The following is a 17,996-nucleotide window of genomic DNA, read 5'->3' on the forward strand; positions in this document are numbered from 1 at the left end:
TTATGAAGAACTGGCCTTTGACGGTTTAAGTTTTGGGGTTCCAGTTGGAACAAAAGGAGGCGCAGTGGGTTTGGCTCTCTGTTTTCAACACACTTTGGGCCTGTCTTGGTCTCACTGGAAAGATCATGGCCGGCAAAGGAAAGATTCCCGACGACCAGCCAGATGACAAAGCTGCACCAGGCCCTGAGGCCCCACCAGGCGCCAAGGCCCCGCCAGGCGCCAAGGCCCCGCCAGGCGCCAAGGCCCCGCCAGGCGCCAAGGCCCGGCCAGGCGCCAAGGCCCGGCCAGGCGCCAAGGCCCGGCCAGGAGCCAAGGCCCCGCCAGGCCCTGAGGCCCCACCAGGCCCTGAGGCCCCACCAGGCCCTGAGGCCCCACCAGGCCCTGAGGTCCCACAGAAGTGGACACAGACCCCTGAAGAACTGGCATTTTACGCCCCGAATTATGTGTGTTTGACACTCATCGCTGTAGTGTTTTTCCCTCCCCTGGGACTAATAGCTGTCATCTTCTGCATAAAGGTAAAAACAATTTGTAAGTTATGCCCCATCCTGTCCTTTTCCTGCCCCTCACATCTGCTCCTCTCCTGGGGCCTGGGACGGGGTTTCCCCTCAGTGACCGCAAGTGTCCAGCCCTGCCCCATGGGTGTCACAAGGCTGGACTATGAAACCCACATCTAAAGCTCCCCTCCTTACAGACCTGGAGAGCCAACAGGAAGAGCGAATGGGAGAAAGCTTACGTCAACTCAGGCCGAACTGGTTGGCTGGATGTATTCGCCATACTCATTGGTTTAGGCCTCATTTATTACTATGCCCTATTTATGTGAGGGCCAGTAGCTCAGTGGTCCACCCCCAGCAGGACCCAAACACCGAGTCGCTATCCAGCCAAATCAGCCACCATTTGAGAAACCAACAGTCGATCCATCCCCTGGCCAGCAAATCCACCAGCCAAGGAACTCAACAACAACCAAACAACCCATTAGCCCAGGACCTACATCCACCACTTGACCTCTGTGTTCTTCCACCTTGGAGATCTGCACTGTCACACCCTAGGGTCCCCATAGCTCCTTGATACTGGGCTGCTCCATCAAAGAAATATTTATTTAAATGAATAAAACTGAAGGGAATGTTCTGGCCTCTCACGCGTGCACGTGTGTTACTGATCAGTGTCTGTTTTGCTAGGTGTTTCCATTAGTGGGCAGAACAAGGGGTACCCCAGGATTCCCAAACCTGCCTGCTCTAAATAGTTTCTGCCATCTGCCACATCAGGACAAGACATACTCTAGTGCATAAGACTGTCAATGAAAAGAACTTTGATACAATTTGTGCATAATAGAGAAAGAATACAGTTAAAATATGGGTCTCTCTGGTAGCACAGGGGTTAAAGTCTTGGCGCTATCAAGTTATCAGCAGCCACTGCTGCATGAGTTCCGTACCCGGCCAGGGAGCTGACCCACATGGCACAGCAGATCTCTCCTGTCTCACCGCTGCTCCCCTCAGCAGTGTGTTTCAGTAGATCCACCTGTTCTGCTCCCCAATTCTATCTCTGGTGAATCCTCTCACCCCCCACCCCTCTGGCCTATACCCCAGTTATTGTACACATAAATAATAACATATATATATATATATATATATATAGTTAAAATAGTTTCTAGTTAAACACCCAAAAGTTACCTATCCCCTCGTGGGTAAATGCCCAGCCAAACAAGGGGGGCCCAAAGCAGGGCCACTGAGGCCTGAAAGCCTGCCACAAGTCTAAGGCACCTCCTGGTGGGGACCCAAAGGAAAGGGGCAGAAGGGGCCAGGTAAGTCTGAAAGGAAAAAAGCAAAATCAAAATCCATGTCAAGATGAAGGCTGCCGTTGTCAGCTTCTCCACGGGTCTCTCACCCACGTCTCTGTCTCTTTCAAGTGTCTCCTTCTATGTCCCCCAAGTCCCTGGTACAAGTACAGGACTGAGAAGCAAGTGTGCCTCCTTCACATGTCTTGTTCCATGTACCTCCTCCAGTCTTCATCTCTCTCTTTCTAATCTTCTAGTCTTTTTTAGTTTCCCATCACTGCTCTGTTCCACCCTTCCTTAGGGTGGGGCAAAGAACCTGGAACCTCCACTTTCTATGGATATCACAGTTACATTTCCAAGTGAAAATCAGAATGTCCTGATGATGAATCACAGGGACAAAGAAATAAGGCAGTTCCATGGGTCTATATCCCACCCCAGATACTTAAGAACAGTATGGCCTTGGGCAAGATAATTTTCTTAAGCCTGATTCCTTTATCTGTAAAATGGATGTAATAACTGCCAGTGTGGGATGATATTCAGTAATTTGAATCAATATTCTGTAGGTATTTCCCCATTCAAGTTGGAATTCGAGGCTTCTAGTCTCAGAGCAGGGATAGGAAAATAGAAACCTCCAGAATTTGAGATCCTATGACCTTAGGGGAAGAATGGAAAGACCGAGAAATGAATGTCAGATTTGGCAGAGGAGTTGATGAAGCCTACCTCACCTGTAATACTGAAAGGCAGATAGTTCCGGTACATGGAATAATGGGAAGTATAAAGAGATGAAATCCAGGGGCCTCCCTGGTGGCGCAAGGGGTTAAGACTCAGCACTATGAAGCTATCCGCAGCCTCTGCAGCACAAGTTCGCTCCCCGGCCAGGGAGCTACCCACATGGCTCAGCAGACCTTGCCTGACTGCCCACTGCTCCCCTCAGCAGTGTATTTCAGTCAATCCGCCTGTTCTGTTCCCCACTCCGTCTCTGGTGAATCCTCTCACCACCACCACCACCACCCCTCCCCCCCCCCACCTCTGTCCTGTGCTCCAGCTCTTATATACATAAATAAACAAATCTTTTTTTTTTTTTTTAGAGGCATGCTTTATTTATTTGTTTGCTGGTTTGTTTTGTTTGTTTTGTTTATACAAGCACTGGGTACAGTCAGAAGTGCGGGAGGGTGAGAGAATTCACCAGAGCCAGAGCGGGGAGCAGAGCAGGCAGAAGGACCGAAGTACACTGCTGAGGGGAGCAGCGGGCGGCAGGAGAGGTCTGCGCGCCATGTGGGACCCTCCTCCGGTGGCCGGGGAGCAGCCGGGGATCGAACCGGCGCCACAGAGGCCGCGCGCAGTTTCGCAACCCAGCGCTCAACTGCTGCGCCACCGGGGAGGCCCAAAAATAAACAAATCTTTAAAAAGAGATGAAATCCAGCATATCTGTCAGGAGCTCCCTGCATCTTGTATCTCAGGAAGTGGGGGCGGGGGCTCAAAGACCCCAGATAAAACCTGTCTTCCTTCTTCATAGATAAATCTAAAGAGGCTCCAAGATCTCAAAGAAAATGTGCTACATAGCGTGGAAGTCTAGGAGAAATGGTCTCAGACCTCAGTCGACCAGGATAGATATCCCAAGTCCCAAGGTGGTAAAAGGAGTGAGGATCTTAGGAACACCAAATGCCAGGCCGAGACCAGTGATGACAACACCAGAGCCGGCCAGGACGAATGAAAACAAAGATCTAGCTGATACTGAGTTGGGCTGGGGTCAGCGAGCTAGACCCCAAAAGCTCAGTCTTTTTCCTTGTCTCGGCAAGGAAAGAATTCAGTGTCGAGACCTTAGTTAGGCAGAAAAGCAAGAGGTTCATCATCATGCAAGGAGAACAACAGGACAGTTCTCTGAGCAGAGAGAGGTCCTGAGTGGATAGCTGCTGAGGGGCAGGAAACAGGGGCTTATATGTTTTATTCAAAAATGGGGGCAGGGTGACTCTGGTTGTGTCTTTTGAGTTGGCAGGGCTCTGTGTCTGGTTCCTCTCTGTTTGGTTTTTGGTTTTTTTTTTATTTATTTATGCATACAGGAACTGGGGTACAGGCCAGAGGTGCAGGGGGTGAGAAGATTCACTAGAGACAGAGTGGGGAACAGAACAGGCACACTGACTGAAATACACTGCTGAGGGGAGCAGTGGGCCAGAAAGGAGAGGTCTGCTGTGCCATGTGGGTAGCTCCCTGGTCAGGGATTGAACTCGTGCTGCAGTGGCTGCAGATAGCTTCATAGTGCTGAGTCTTAACCCCTTGTGCCAGCAGGGAGGCCTTCTCTGGTTGGTTTTAAACATTCATCATCAATTGGGGCCAGGGTCTCCTTGACCGGATGATGTCCAGTTCTTGGAAGGTGCTAACCTTGCTCAACACAGGTGTTTGCTCCTGGGGTGGGCCAGCCTGTGGATTTTCCTATTTTCCAGGGTGTTCTCAAGACTGACCCCCCCTTCCACCCCCGCCATAGCACTAACTGCCTACATTCCCAACTTATTTCCTCTTTCAATCCCATGGACACCAAACCCCAGAGGCTACTTCTAGTGGTCTAGCTTCATGGACAACCCCAAATTCAGATCCAGAAGCCCCAGACTTAGCAGAACTAAGTTTCTATAACCAAGGAGAATGGAGGTTATCCATAAACATTTCATTGAGGGCCTGAGCAAAAGGCTGCACTTTACCAAAACTCATCTCCTTTTCTTCCAGGGAGCACTACTCAGCCCCATTTCCTAGATTCCCCTTTGTCCAAAAACACTGTCTTTGGCTCTGTGAAAAGTGATGAGGAGGTGGGCCTCCCCGGTGGCACAGCGGTTGAGCGCTGGGTTGCGAAGCTGCCCGCAGAGCCTCTGCAGCACTGGTTCGATCCCCGGCTGCTCCCCAGCCACCGGAGGAGGGTCCCGCATGGTGCGCAGACCTCTCCTGCCGCCCGCTGCTCCCCTCAGCAGTGTACTTCGGTCCTTCTGCCTGCTCTGCTCCCCGCTCTGGCTCTGGTGAATTCTCTCACCCTCCCGCACTTCTGACTGTACCCAGTGCTTGTATAAATAAATAAATAAATAAATAAATAAATAAATAAATAAATAAATAAATAAATCTTTAAAAAAAAAAAGAATTTAAAATAAAAAAAAATAAAATAAAAGACAAGTGATAAGGAGTGATGTTTGCCACAAACTGGCCGTGGTCCTTAGAAATCGGCCTAGTCACACCCTAAAAGTAATTCATTTCCACAAAGGAATGAGCCCCTCCCCAAAGAAGAACACTATCACTACAATTTCTACACTGGCAAAAGGCATCTTTTTCTGCCTGCTTGCGTCTTTGCTAGTGTCTTCTCCGTTCCTTTCCTCTAATCACCCTAAACCTATTGGACATAACCAAACGCCTTCGTGTCTTTGGCAAACTTGCAGTGTGCCGATGAAAGGGGAGCTCTGCCGACACTTTTCTCAGCGGTAACCCAAGGACCAGGCTCACAGTGAACCCACATCTCATCAAAACGACATCATCTGAGCCATCCTCAAGTCACTGCCCACTGAAGAAGACCTCTACCCATCAGACCAATCAGAAGCCAGGTGCGTATGACTTCCCCACCCACTCATTATCCTCAACCTCCAATCGGCCAATGGGAGGATAGGAGGCGGGGCCTGTCTGATTTCCATGGAAATCACTGGCAAGTTGGAGAGAGATAGAGGCTCCAGGAGCCGCATGGAGATGCCCTGATGAGGGTGTTTGAGGGGACAGGGGGAAATTATGGGGGGACAGGTGGCGGGAAGAGTTAAAGGGGAGCTAGAGGGATGTTTCATAAGGGTGCAAAGAGGGAGATATAAGTAGAGAAGTATCTAGAGGGAGAACCGTTGAGGAGAACAGGCGGCTGTTATAAGTGGACTGAGGTGTTGAAGGGTCAGGAGGCTGGTTATAGAGGTAGAGAGGTGTTAGAGGGAGACTGCAGGCACAGGGGACACGGAAGAGGCTAAGAGATATAGAGGCCCAAATGTCTTAGAGGAGCCAAATGAGAGGGGGAGGCAGGGAGGGCGGAATTAATAAGTGAACAATAAGGGCCATTGCAGGACTGTGACAAACTCTTAGGACAAAGTGAGGAACATTATAAAAGGGACAAAGAGAGAGCTAAGGTAGACATCAGAAGTTGTATAAGCTGGAGTGTTATTAGGGGGCAATGAAGGTTTTACAGATGAAAAGTAAGAGTGTGAAAGTTTCCAGTGAGGGTCCCCCTTGGTGGGGTGTTTTGTAAGAGCTACGAGAAGGCACCTATGGGGAACCGTGAGGAAGTTGTACGATAGAGGGTCAGTTGAGGTTTTAGGAAAGACAACAGTCATCAGAATGGGTAAGGGATCCTGGGGGGAACAGTGGAAAGGGCCAAGAGAGGCATGTGGTAGGGTTCTGGAAAGCAGGTATTAAGGAAGCAAAAATCAGGTTATAGGAGGCAGGGATTCCAGGGCATGAGGAAGCAGGTAGAGGCTAGGTGGTAAAAGAGACAGGGTGATGTTAATAGGAACCATATAAGAGTTTCAAGGAGTCAATGAGAGTTTTGAAGGGGGTTAATGAAGAATTTATGGGAGCCAAGGAGAGGTGTATGAGCATGAAAAGGAAGTAGCTCAGAGGGGATAGCAGAGTTCAGAAGCCATACTGAGCCACAACCCACTCCCTGCTCCCAGGTGTTTGAATTGTGGCATAACAAGCCGCCCAATGACTACATGTGCCTGTCAATTTTGGCCTTCTTGCTGTGTTTCCCCATCGGCATTATAGCATTGATCTTCTCTCTCCAGGTGGTTATCTGTGTCCTGCCAATCCTCTCTCCCTGCCCCCTCTCCTTCCTGCCCTCACCCTGACTCAGATCTTCCTTGTTTCCCTCCTGTGGGTTTAAGCCCCCACCCCGGTCCTTCTAGTTCCATGGCTTACCTACAACCAGTAATCCGCTAAGTCCATCTATTCCTGTCCTCCCCCACCCCCGCCGCCCTGAAAACTCAGACGAGGCTCCTGAACAGATGGAATGACCGAATGTCAGCAGTGGAGACCTCCCACCAAGCCTACTACATCGCAATCACTGGGGTTATCCTAGGAAGCATCATCATACTCACCTTCACGATTTACATCACAGTAGAGTTTTTGTATCGGTAACTTCTCTCCAACTAATGAACAAACCATCAAATACATACAACTGTGTGCTCCTTACCTAGACTGTAAGTATACATTTGGGCCAGTTGGGATACCTGCTCCTTGATGTCTGGAGTTCCAGGTGTTACCGCCTGAGCCACCCCCCTGATGTCACTGATGGGGGAAGGAAGGGACAGCTCAGGGAGCCCACTGGATCAGAGCTCAAGACCAACCTGCAAACCCTCCACGAAACGGGCTCCCAAGGAGACATGCTAGGATTCTGCTTCCCGGGGCAGATTCCCCTCCTTTTCACTCTTAGTTTCATGACACAAATCTACTATGCCGACAAAAGGCTTTGACTGCGCTGCCTGACTCTGGGGACATGGCAGTTACCACTTCAGACCCAACCCTATCCCTTTATAAAGCAGAGAGCAAGACAGACAGTGATGGTTGAAAGTGATCCAGTCAAATGCAGCAAACACAGGGAAGTGAGTTGTAAGAGGCCAGACTAATCTAGGTTCGTGTGATCCATCAGAAAGCCAGAGAGTCATTAGCTGTCAGAGAACTGGTTAGAATTCAAGTCAGGTTATGATTATAGAGCTTCTATAAGCAGTTATGGTTGTTTTCTGTCCCCCACTCACCCACCAAGCTTGAGATTTATTCATCATTCAACAATACTTCCTGAGCACTTATGATGTACCAGACACTCAGCTAAGAATTAGGAGGGCGACAGAGCAAAATAATAAGACCCCTTCTAATGGACCTTACATTTTAGTAGTGGGGAAAAAAACCTGTTCAAACAGACCTCAAAATAAAAAAAATAATTTCAAGTGAATGCAATAGAGAAAATAAATAGGGTGATGAGTGAAACCAGTGCCAGTGCTAATGGTTGATATCATGGTTAGTGGTTAACAATGCCACCACTGTTAATGGTCTACAAGAAGTTAAGAGAAGAAACTGTCAGTGTTTTGCAATTTACAGCAATTTGACATGCCATTGCCATTGCCATGACATCCAAGCATATGAACAAAAGACTTGTCTTGCTCAGCAGAATAGAAACCAAAATGATCTATCCTTACAGATTAGGGAGATCAAAAAAAAAAAAAATGGGTCCTACTGGAGACCTGCAAATAGTCTGAGATGCCCTGGGTGGTGGGCAATGAGGAAGATATATTGTATATTTCAGCAGCTAAAAAAACAGATGTTTATTTCACACCCACGGAACCTTATAATGTGGGTGTTTTTGGTGGTCTGTGTATTAAGTCAGAGATTCAGGCTCCCTCTGCTTGGTGATGATGCCTCTTCTAAGAACCCAGAGTCCTTTGAATCCAGGCATACAAAGAATGGAGAAGCCCCATTTGCATCTTAAAAGTCTCAGCCTGAAAGTGAGCTTTTGTGCTCTGTTGGTGGGAAGGCGAATAGGTACCACCACTGTGGTTCTTCATCAACAAATTAAAATTACTATATGATTCCACAGTTCCACTTCCGAGTATACACACAAAGAAAATTAAATCATCGCTGGCTACTCATGGTAATAAAGAAGGTTTCATACCTGAAATTAGTGTGATATAAGTTTAAGACTGCACTTCTACCTGGGCCCAGCACGATCCTCGGCCCCCATTCCTCATCCTGCTCCCACTTCTTCCCTGGGTTCCCAGCTTTAATCTCACCCACCACCTTCCTTTCCCCCATCTGGTTATTCAACATCTGTTTAGAGAGTCAGTCTCTGTCTTGGACACCAAGGGCAGAGTGGTGAGCTATGCAACCTTGTTGAATTAAAGGTCCCTGAATGTGGCCAGTTCTTGGGGTGTTCTCTCTACTCTAGGTCTCACACCTACTTCCAAAGTGTATCCAGGGCCTCCGTGGTGGCGCAAGGGGTTAAGATGCAACCGATGAAGCTATCTGCAGCCTCTGCAGCACGAGTTCGACCCCCAGCCAGGGAGCTACCCACATGTGCAGCAGACCTCTCCTGACTTACCCATTGCTCCCCTCAGCAGTGTATTTCAGTCGATCTGCCTGTTCTGTTCCCTACTCTGTCTCTGTGAATCCTCTCACCCCCACACCTCTGGCCTGTACTCCAGTTCTTGTATGCATAAATAAACCTTAAAAAAAAAAACAAGGTGCAACCAGATCGCTGCCCTCAGACTGTGTCCCCTACTGGCTCACTCCTGACGCTGCTTTTCTACCATCCCTGCTTGGTGACATGTGTATGTCCCCCCTGAACGGTGACCTCCTCGCGTAGAGACTGGGGTGGTCTCGGCCATTGAAGTGTCCCCAACACAGGATCGGCTCCCGTTAGGAATGGTCAAAGACGAACGACGACCTGTCTCGCACCTGAGACACCCTGTTTCGAAAATCAAAGAGCAGTATGTTTACCAGACGAGCATCTCCGGGCCTGCTTCTTGTCCTCCTAGGATGAAAGTCCCGTTTTATCATGGGACAAACCCAGGGAGGCATGAGGGACCTACTGCCTCCTGGAGGCAGCTGGTAGTGACCGGGAGGACGCGGAAAACAAGTGTTTTCCGTCGCTTCTTCGCGCCCGTTTTATCTCCTCGCGAGGGAGGAGCTGCAGTCCAGCCTCGAGACGGCGCAGGCCGGGGGCCGTGGTCTCCCTGGCGACCTGTGACGTCAGTGGCTGCGCGCGTGACGCCATCGGCGGGCGCCACACTCGAAGAGAGCGCGGGAGGCGGTGGCCGCGGCGCTGTCATGGAGTTAGCGCGGGAACTGGGGCGCTGGGCGGTTGAAGAGATGGGGGTGCCCGCAGCCGCCCGACCCTCGGAAGCGACGCTGCGCAGGTGAGAGCCCCTCTGGGAATGAGGTCTCCCCACCCTGGAGAGAGAGTCTCCGGGACTGAGAACCCCACCCCTCAGCGAGGACGCGCCTTCCTCCCCCGGCCCCTCTTGCTCCCGTGAGAATGACCCCTGAGAGTCCCCTTCCCTTGAGTAGTATCTTCTGGGAGAGGATCCTGGGCTGAGGAGGTCTGGGTGAGGACACCCTGGCGCTGACCCGCCCACACCCCCACCCCCACCCCGCCCACGGCCCCTCGAAGCCGCCAGAGGTCGGTCCCTGGCACCAGTGAGGATCCCTCGGGAGTTAATGAAAGCCCCTTTCCATGTGGAAATAGGATCTCCCTGGTAAGAGTCCCCGGCAGCACCTCCACCCGTCCCCCACTCCCACCCCCACTCCCACCCCAGCTAGTGTGGAAGCTGCGGAGTCAGCAAAGGGCAGCCTATTGGAGGCTGAATCTACAGGAGTGCTGACCCCCATCTGGAAATGAGAGTGCTTTCCTGGCCTTACACTCCCACCGCTGAAAGTGCCTGGAGATAACCTATCCCAGGAGAAAGGGCGTGTGAAATACCCCCACACCCAGTGAGAAGTTCACTGCTCTCCCTCGGTGAACTACTCAGGAGGGAGTATCTTACCCCAAAAAAGTATGCATCCACTATGTCCCCCTAGAAATTTTTTAGAATTCTCTAGTAAAAGGCCTTTCTCACCACCACCTCCCTGAGAATGAGGCTCCACAATCTTTTGGGATGACCCAGGAATACCCTTCCACTCCCCACAGGCTGTGTCTTGGCCAGGGGGCTGACATCTGGGCCTATGTCTTGCAGCATGTGTACAGCCAGAGGTGAGCCTCGCTAGAGGGAGGCTGTGGTTGCGGGGAGGGACACGGGCCACTCCCACAGTAACCCCTCTTCCTCCAACCTCTCCACTCTAGCACTGTCGAGAAGATCCGGGGGAACCTACTCTGGTAACTGGTCTGCAAAGTTATCCCCTCTCCTCCCGGTCCCATCCAGCCCTGACCCTACCCAAAGCCTCACACTGCCTGTCTGTCCCTGGCAACGTCTGTCATTCCCTCACTCTGACTTCATTTCCTCAGGTATGGCCACCAGGACAGTCCAGAGGTGAGAAGCATGTACTGCGAGATTTTCTTTCACCCGAAAAAAGGACATAGGTCTTCTGTTGTCAGCCCAGCCTTGAGCTGGGTGATGCGGGTGACCCTGGGTCATAAGACAGCCCTGATCCTTGCACTCATAGGCGTTATCATCCAGGGAGAGACAGGCACGAGCTGGAGGTTGTGGGGGAGGAAGGGGGGCATGTATGTGAGCCGATGAGGCTGTCAAGGGAAGATGAGACGACGTTTAAGAGATATTGAGGCCAGTGTGCGATCCAGTGAGTGCAAGGGCCCTGGGGGACACTTTCAGGAGACCTTGGGACTCCTATATGTGGAACTCAGTGGGGAGATGAGGACTGGGACAGAGATGTGGTGTCAGTGCAGAGACAGGAAACTGGCTGGAAGGGTAGGTGAGGCAATCCTTGGAGGGAGGAGGGCCACTGTTTTCTGAGCCTAGATGTTCAGGCACAGAAACTGCTTTGGAAAAAATTCTGCTATCCCCCTGGGCAGGTGAGGAATCTGGTGTCCCACCCAGGGCAGTCAGGTCAGGCCAAGCCACAGGCAGCATGTGCATCTGACCCTGTACCTCATCCCACCAGGCACGTCGGAAGTTGGAGCTGGAAGCGACTATTGCCCACCTGCGGGCAGAGATCCAGGAGTTAGACCAGAGCCTGGAGCTGATGGAGCAAGAGACCGAGGCTCAGGGTGACCCACAGGGCTGGGTAGATGGGCAGCAGAACTACAGGGCTAAGGGAGGTGCTGATGGCCACCCCTGGTCCCCCAACAGAAATGGCCACGGAACAGGCACTACAGAGACTGCAAGAAACCCAGCGCCGTACTCTGCTCCTTCGGGCCCAAGCTGGGGCCATGCGAAGACAGCAGCGCAGGCTCCAGGATCCCGCACAGCGACTGCAGGATCAACTCAGTCGCCTGCAGGACATAGAGAGGTGAGCCCAGGTGCCCAGGGACCAGCCCACAGTGGCCTGGGCAGACAACTGTTCTCCTTAGAGTCCCCAGTGCTCTGTCCTCATCCCTTCTTGGGTCAGAATTCTGAACTCCTTAGGATTTAAAGTCTGTGAGACCAAGAAATTTTGTGATCTTGGCCACCTGTGTTTCAAGTGCCTAAAATGGTGCCAATGATATATCGATTTGTTTGGGGGGAGAAGGGGTGACAAATTTCTTCTTTTTTTTTAAAGATTTATTTATGCATACAAAAGTGGGGTGTAGGCCAGGGATGCGGGAGGTAAGAGGATTTCACTAGAGAGAATAGGGAGCAGAACAGGCCGATCTACTGTAATACACTGCTGAGGGGAGCAGCGGGCAAGTCAGGAAAGGTCTGCTGCTCCGTGTGGGTAGCTCCCTGGCCGGGGATTGAACTCATGCTGCAGTGGCTGGGCAATAGCTTGATAGCACTGTCTTTATCCCCTGCATCCCCAGGGAGGCCCAGGGGTGACAAATTTCTTAACAGACTAAAAGAGCAGAGAATGGAGTCCCATACATACAATCATAGAACTTTTTATGCCTTCTCTTTGTATCATTTTCTTTATTTTTCTCTCCATATATCAAAGTTTTTTGGTGCCAATAAGATATCTAGCACACCAGGGAAAAAACAGTAAGCAAGGGATGACCCTGCCCTCCTGCAGCTTACACAGATGCAGAGACAGATGGTATATGAGGAAGCAAACAAGCCCAAAGCTGCTGGTAGCAATGAGTACTGGGAAGAAGAGGTGCTGTCACAGAAAGGGGGAGGAGGTGCTACTCCAGGTAGGGTGGTCAGAGGAGGTCTCTGAGGAGACAACATTTCTGCAAGAGCAGAGGCCCAGGGCAAACTTGGTCTGTGGGAAGACCAAGCAGGAAGCTAGTTCAGCTGAAGTTTCCTGGGCAAGAGAACAGAGCATGCAGAGGTGAGATTGGAGAGGTGGGCACATAGCCATGGAAAACACTGGAATTTCACTCTGAGGCTGCGTTCATGCCCTGGCTTGGCCACTTCCAGCTGTGTGACGCAGGCCAGAGTATATAACATCTTTATGTCTCCTTTTCTAATAGAATGGGGCCTACAGGAATACCTTCCTCATCAAGTAGGAATGGTGATTCAGTCAGTTAAATCACTTAAGGAGTGTTATGTGTTACCTCTGTCATTGTTCTGAGTGTGACGGGAACACATCACATGAGGGTTTTGAGCAGAACAGCGATGACATACCTGAGGTTAAGGGTCAGTGACTACCAGGCAGAGCTCAGACTGCAGGGTGACAGCAAGGAGAGCAGCAAGGTGGCTGATGCATCCATCCAGCCAGAAGATGGCAGTGGCTTAGTTTTGGAGGAGGCCCCTGAGTTCCAGGCTTGTGATCCCTGTGACTAGCCTTACTGGCAGCAGGAGAGGACACAGCCCCAACTGCGCTCCTCTCTCCAGGAAGGCCAAAGTGGATGTGACTTTCGGACCCTTGAACTCAGCAGCCCTGGGCCTGGAGCCTGTGGTCCTGGTAAGAGTCCTTAGTCATAGAGGAAAAGTTGGGGAGTCTGGGGTCAGGTGGACCCCATGTCAAATCCTAGCCTCTTCTTTCTAGAGTGATGTCAGAGCAGCCTGCACCCTCCGGACCCAATTCCTGCAGAACCTCCTAATTCCTCAGTCTCGGGGAGGCAGCATCCTGTGAGTGTCCCTCTGCCTCCCAGAGACCCTGCAGAGAACCTGGACTTTGAGGGGAGTTTCTCATCTGTTAGTTTCTCAAACGCTGAGCCTCTGGGCTGTATCAGCACCCCCAGGCGCTGCCCTCAAAGGGCTCCCAGGGTGGGGAGAGCAGGAGGCAGGTCTGTCACAGATAGAGCCACCCAGGTGCTTAGGGCCGGTGCGGGGTAGGGAAGCCTGGGTACCAGAGAGATGCCCTGCCTGACTCGGGGCAGGGTGCCGCCATCCTGGTGAGGAGGCTTTGCGAGGGTAAAAGGTTGAGTGTGTTCCATATAAAGAGCCCATCCATGCGAGAGACCCCAAGGCCAGCCAGTTGGTATTGGGGAAAACTCCAGTCTGCGGGTAGAGAAGGACTTGGTTTTCTCAGTGTAAATGGGGACAGTGACAGCCAGTGCCTTCTGGGCTAGTGGCGCTCATTAGAGGGCGAAGCCATGTGTCTTGTGTTGTTCTCTCCCCCCCCCCCGCCCCCACAGAACCCCTCGAGATGACCACCTTGGAGCGTCCTACCAGCAGTGGCTTAGCTCAGTGGAGGTGAGGGGAGGCCCTCAGGAAAGGCTACATCCTGTAGCCCCAGTATTGAACCCCAGGGTGCCGGGACCTAACTCTTGATCCCTGCTCCACGGGGTCCCTGCCGCCATCCTGCCCTGACGTCACTCCCCCACCAGGTGCTGCTGACAAATCACCCTCCAGGCCACATCCTGGCTGCCTTGGAGCACCTGGCTGCAGAGCGGGAGGCAGAGGTCCGGTCCCTCTGCAGTCAGGAAGGGCTGCAGGAGACGGAGACGGCCAGGTGTGGAGCCGACTGCTCCTGCGGTCAGGGCGGGTGGCGGGGTGACCTGGGACAGGTCAGGAGTGGGCACAGTGGCCTGCTGCTGGGGACGGAACTGAAACCCAGTGACCAATCCGACAAATGGGCTGGCGTTGGCTACCCCCAAAGGCCTAGGCGAGAGGACAGGGCTCTTCTCACCAGTTTTGCCCCCTCCCCAGGTCCCAGATGCCAGGCCAGTCGGACACTGACCGGGCCTTGCCGTCCATAGAACATCTTATCCAGGTGACCCCCAGGCCCCTCCCGAGGCTCCATCCTTTCCCATCCCAAGACCCACTCAGTCCCTTCTCATGCCCGAGGACCTGCCACCCTGACTTTGGACCCCTGTCCCAGGAGGGCTGGCGGACTGTAGGTGTCATGGTCGCCCAGCGGGGCCCCCTCCTGAGGGAACATCAAATCCTGACCCAGCGCCTCCAAGACCTGATGGAGAAGATGGAGAGCTATAACCTGGGACCCAAACAGAGGTGAGGGGGCTCCCCCAGCAGAGGCCTCTGGGCCAGTTCTCTCCCAGAGGTCTCTGGTATTAGACTTTTTATGCCCCCTGTGGCTCCCCACTGACCCCCTCCTATCCTGGATTGTCTCTTATGTTTGTGGCTCCTTGTGCACCCTTGCAGGTGATCTCCCCCAGGGTGTCTCAGTAACCTTCCTCGCCTTTGTTCTCTTCTGCCCACATCCCAGGCAGGCACTGGTGTTGGGGCTCCGGGCCTGTGGCCTGCGGGCAGAGCTCAAGGCCCTGCATGCCCAGAGCCAGAAGCTGGAAGAGGCCACTGGGCAGCGACAGCTTCTGCTGCGGGAGCTCCAGGCCAAACAGCAGCAAATTCTGCGCTGGCGCCAGCTCGTGGTGAGAGGTGGGACCTGGTGGAGGTGGCAGGGCCTGAGAAAGGCTGGGAAGGCTGGGAGCTCCTGTTATGCCAGACCCGGGCCTCCTGGGAGATGGGGAAGCCCGGGAGAGGCTTGCAGGGTGCGACCCCCAAGAAGAAGCAAGTCCTGTGCAAGGGGATGGGCGAGGCCAGACATGGGAGGTGGAAGGAAAAACAGCCCGTCTCTGGGCCTCTGGGTGCCAGGAAGAGACACAGGACCAGGTCCGCCTGCTCATCAAGAGCAACTCGGCCAGCAAGACACGCCTGTGCCGGAGCCCCGGAGAGGTGAGGCTGCGAGGGCCAGGTAGGGCCAGGTCCCTTTCTGGGGGGCAGCTGGGTGCCTCAGGCTGCCCCTCCCACCGTTTCCCTTCCCCACAGGTGCTGGCTCTGGTTCAGCAAAAAATAGTTCCCACTTCTGAGGCAGTGGCACCGCAGAGCCAGGAGCTGCTTCGCTGTCTGGAGAAGGAAGCCCAACATCTGCCCCACCTTATGCTGGGCTCCCTGTTGCGGCACAGCCCCGAGGGGTAAGACTGGGGCCACTCCCATATCCCCTCCCATGGGTGACTCACTCCCCAGACAGAACTCCGACCCCCCAGGTGCCCAGACCACTCACCCTCAGGTCCTCAGTTCCACTCAGAATCCTGGTCTCTAGACCCAAGTCCAAGTCCCTGGACCAGCAGAGCCTACCTTTCAGCCCCCAGAGGCCGTGAACCCCAAGTCTTCCTCTCAGTGCTCCCCTGACCTTTCCCACAGGTCACAGCCCCTGCCCACCACCCTGCCATCCATCCACCAGCTGCATCCGGCCTCCCCAAGGGGCTCCAGCCTCCTAGAGCTGAGCCACACTCTGGGGCTGCCCTCAGGGAAGGTGAGTGCCTGTCTTGGGGTCCTGGCCTCCCGCCCTCCCCCACCCGAGGTGACTGTCCCTTTCCCTCCCCCCAGGCCCCAGAGCTGCTCCTCCCGATGGCTGCCTCACTTCGCCAGGACCTCCTGTTCCTCCAGGAGCAGCAGAGTCTCCGGTGCTGGGATCTGCTCCACATGAAGACCAGCCTCCCACCCGGGCCATCCGCCCAGGGTAGGTCTCCCCATGCCCATAGCCAGCTTCCTTGCCCGTTCCCCGGACCACCAGACACCCATCGCAGACGCAGTGCACCTGTGTGCTGAAGCTTTAACCATGGTCACTGAGGATGCTGGGAAGGACTTCCAGAGGAAAGACTACATCTCTCATGGGCCCTGGGGCGGGGGGTGGGGGTGGGGGGGGCAGTAGGTGAGGTTTCGCCCAGGAGTAGTGAGCAGAGGCCACGTAATGGAAACCTTTAAGTACTAGGCTAAGGAACCTAGACACTGTCTTGGGGGCACTGGAGAGCCTTGGAGTGTGCCAAGCAGAAGGAGGAAAGGATCAGGTTTGGGCTTTAGAAAGACCACTCTGGCCGCCATGTAGCGGGGTGGATCAGAGTTGGGGTTTGAGGCCTGCAGCCTAGAAGGAAGGCTGAGAGAGAGATTGCGGAAGTGGAGAGGAAGGTGAGGGACAGGCCATGGGGATTGATACGCTACCTGGGGAGAGGAGAGGGCATCCAGGTTAAGAACTGGGGCGTGGAGGCCTCCCCCTGAGATGCAGACCTAGGAGAGGAAGAGGATTGGGAGAATGCTGAGGTCAGGACTAGAGACTTGGCGACCCATTGGCTTCAAGGCACTAGGAAGCCAGAGGACTCAGTGCTGCCTCCTGGGTTTGTAACCTGCAGAGCTGCTGCAGATCCGGGCATCCCAGGAAAAGGAGCAGAAAGAGACTCTGGGGAAGGCTCTGCAGCGACTGGAGAACCTGCTGAAAGACGCGCTGGAGCGAATCCCCCAATTACAGGGAGTCGTCGGGGACTGGTGAGAGGAAACCTTTGTGAGGAGTGGGGGTTGGGGAGGTGAACTGTGGAACAGATAGGACTCGGGCTGGGATGGCGGGGTAGGACTCAGGCTTGGGGAAGTGCTGTAACAAGTGGACCGTGGTGTTTGGGGAGTCCAGAGAGGGTCTGTGACACTGTCCTTTTCCTCAGGTGGGAGCAGCCAGGCCAAGTTGCTGTCTCTGGGGAGCTCTGCCAGGGCCTGTCCCTGTCCCAGTGGCAGCTGCGCTGGGTCCAGGCCCAAGGCATCCTGCAGCAGCAGTGCAGATGAAGAGGGAGCTGCAACGGGAGTCAGAAGCTTCACAGTTCTTCACCCCAACACTGCCTCTCCTTTCTGCCTTTGCAAGAAAGCATCACGTGGCTGTGTCAGCCATTGTCCTCTCACATCTCTCACAGACCGGACCTTCAACAGCCTTTCCCTGTCTTTTCATCCCACCAAAGCCAAGAAAATGGTATACTGTGCACCCCACCCCACAACTTCCTGAAACTCCCTTCGTCATTTTCACCATCACCAGGTGTAATAGAGTTTCTGTGCTGGACACAGGATCCTGAACTGAACAACAGGGACCAATGACCCCATCTTCAAGGAGTGAAAAAACTAGGCAGGAAAGTGGCCTGCTGACGAGCAAGCAAATATATAGTCTGTTGGAAGATCACTGCTATGGAGAAAAATAAAGCAGCTGCAGGAGATATGATTTTAAAGATTTTAAATAGAGGACTCCCCGGCAAAGCAGTTTGTAAAGGTGGACTCTTGGCATGGTCCAAGGCCCCAAGTTCACAGGTGCCAGGATGAGGGATGCCACTGGCCAAAGATGGTACATTTTTGAGCAGCAATGATTTGAAGTACATCCTGTGTGTTTGAAAATCTAAGTTTATATTAATACTCACACAGACATACCAAAAACCCCACAACGCCTGTCTACTTGGAAAAAAAAAAAAATCCCAAATGAGACATTC

At 53.1% G+C, this 17,996-nt stretch overlaps 1 protein-coding gene across 1 annotated transcript; it reads left to right on the forward strand.

The window, feature by feature from the left end:
* Positions 1 to 9,589: 9,589 nt before the first annotated feature.
* HAUS5 (HAUS augmin like complex subunit 5) lies at positions 9,590 to 17,391 on the forward strand. The gene is made up of 19 exons (XM_084257598.1): positions 9,590 to 9,681; positions 10,452 to 10,514; positions 10,605 to 10,637; positions 10,767 to 10,791; positions 11,381 to 11,486; positions 11,569 to 11,728; positions 13,192 to 13,261; positions 13,346 to 13,428; positions 13,938 to 13,995; positions 14,130 to 14,254; positions 14,452 to 14,515; positions 14,624 to 14,754; positions 14,969 to 15,131; positions 15,355 to 15,435; positions 15,529 to 15,674; positions 15,904 to 16,015; positions 16,090 to 16,222; positions 16,890 to 17,022; positions 17,193 to 17,391. Exons 1-19 carry the CDS (start codon positions 9,593 to 9,595, stop codon positions 17,308 to 17,310), a joined length of 1,893 nt encoding a protein of 630 aa, XP_084113724.1. The 5' UTR covers positions 9,590 to 9,592; the 3' UTR covers positions 17,311 to 17,391.
* Positions 17,392 to 17,996: the final 605 nt, after the last annotated feature.

This window comes from Talpa europaea (assembly GCF_964194135.1).
Source record: "Talpa europaea genome assembly, chromosome: 16".
Lineage (NCBI taxonomy): Eukaryota > Metazoa > Chordata > Mammalia > Eulipotyphla > Talpidae > Talpa > Talpa europaea.

Coding starts and splice junctions, on each gene's coding strand:
- HAUS5 (XM_084257598.1), top strand. CDS start 9,593: ATGGAGTTAGCGCGGGAACTGGGGCGCTGGGCGGTTGAAGAGATGGGG. Junction 10,515..10,604: donor CAGCATGTGTACAGCCAGAG/GTGAGCCTCGCT, acceptor TCTCCACTCTAG/CACTGTCGAGAAGATCCGGG. Junction 15,436..15,528: donor TGTGCCGGAGCCCCGGAGAG/GTGAGGCTGCGA, acceptor CCTTCCCCACAG/GTGCTGGCTCTGGTTCAGCA.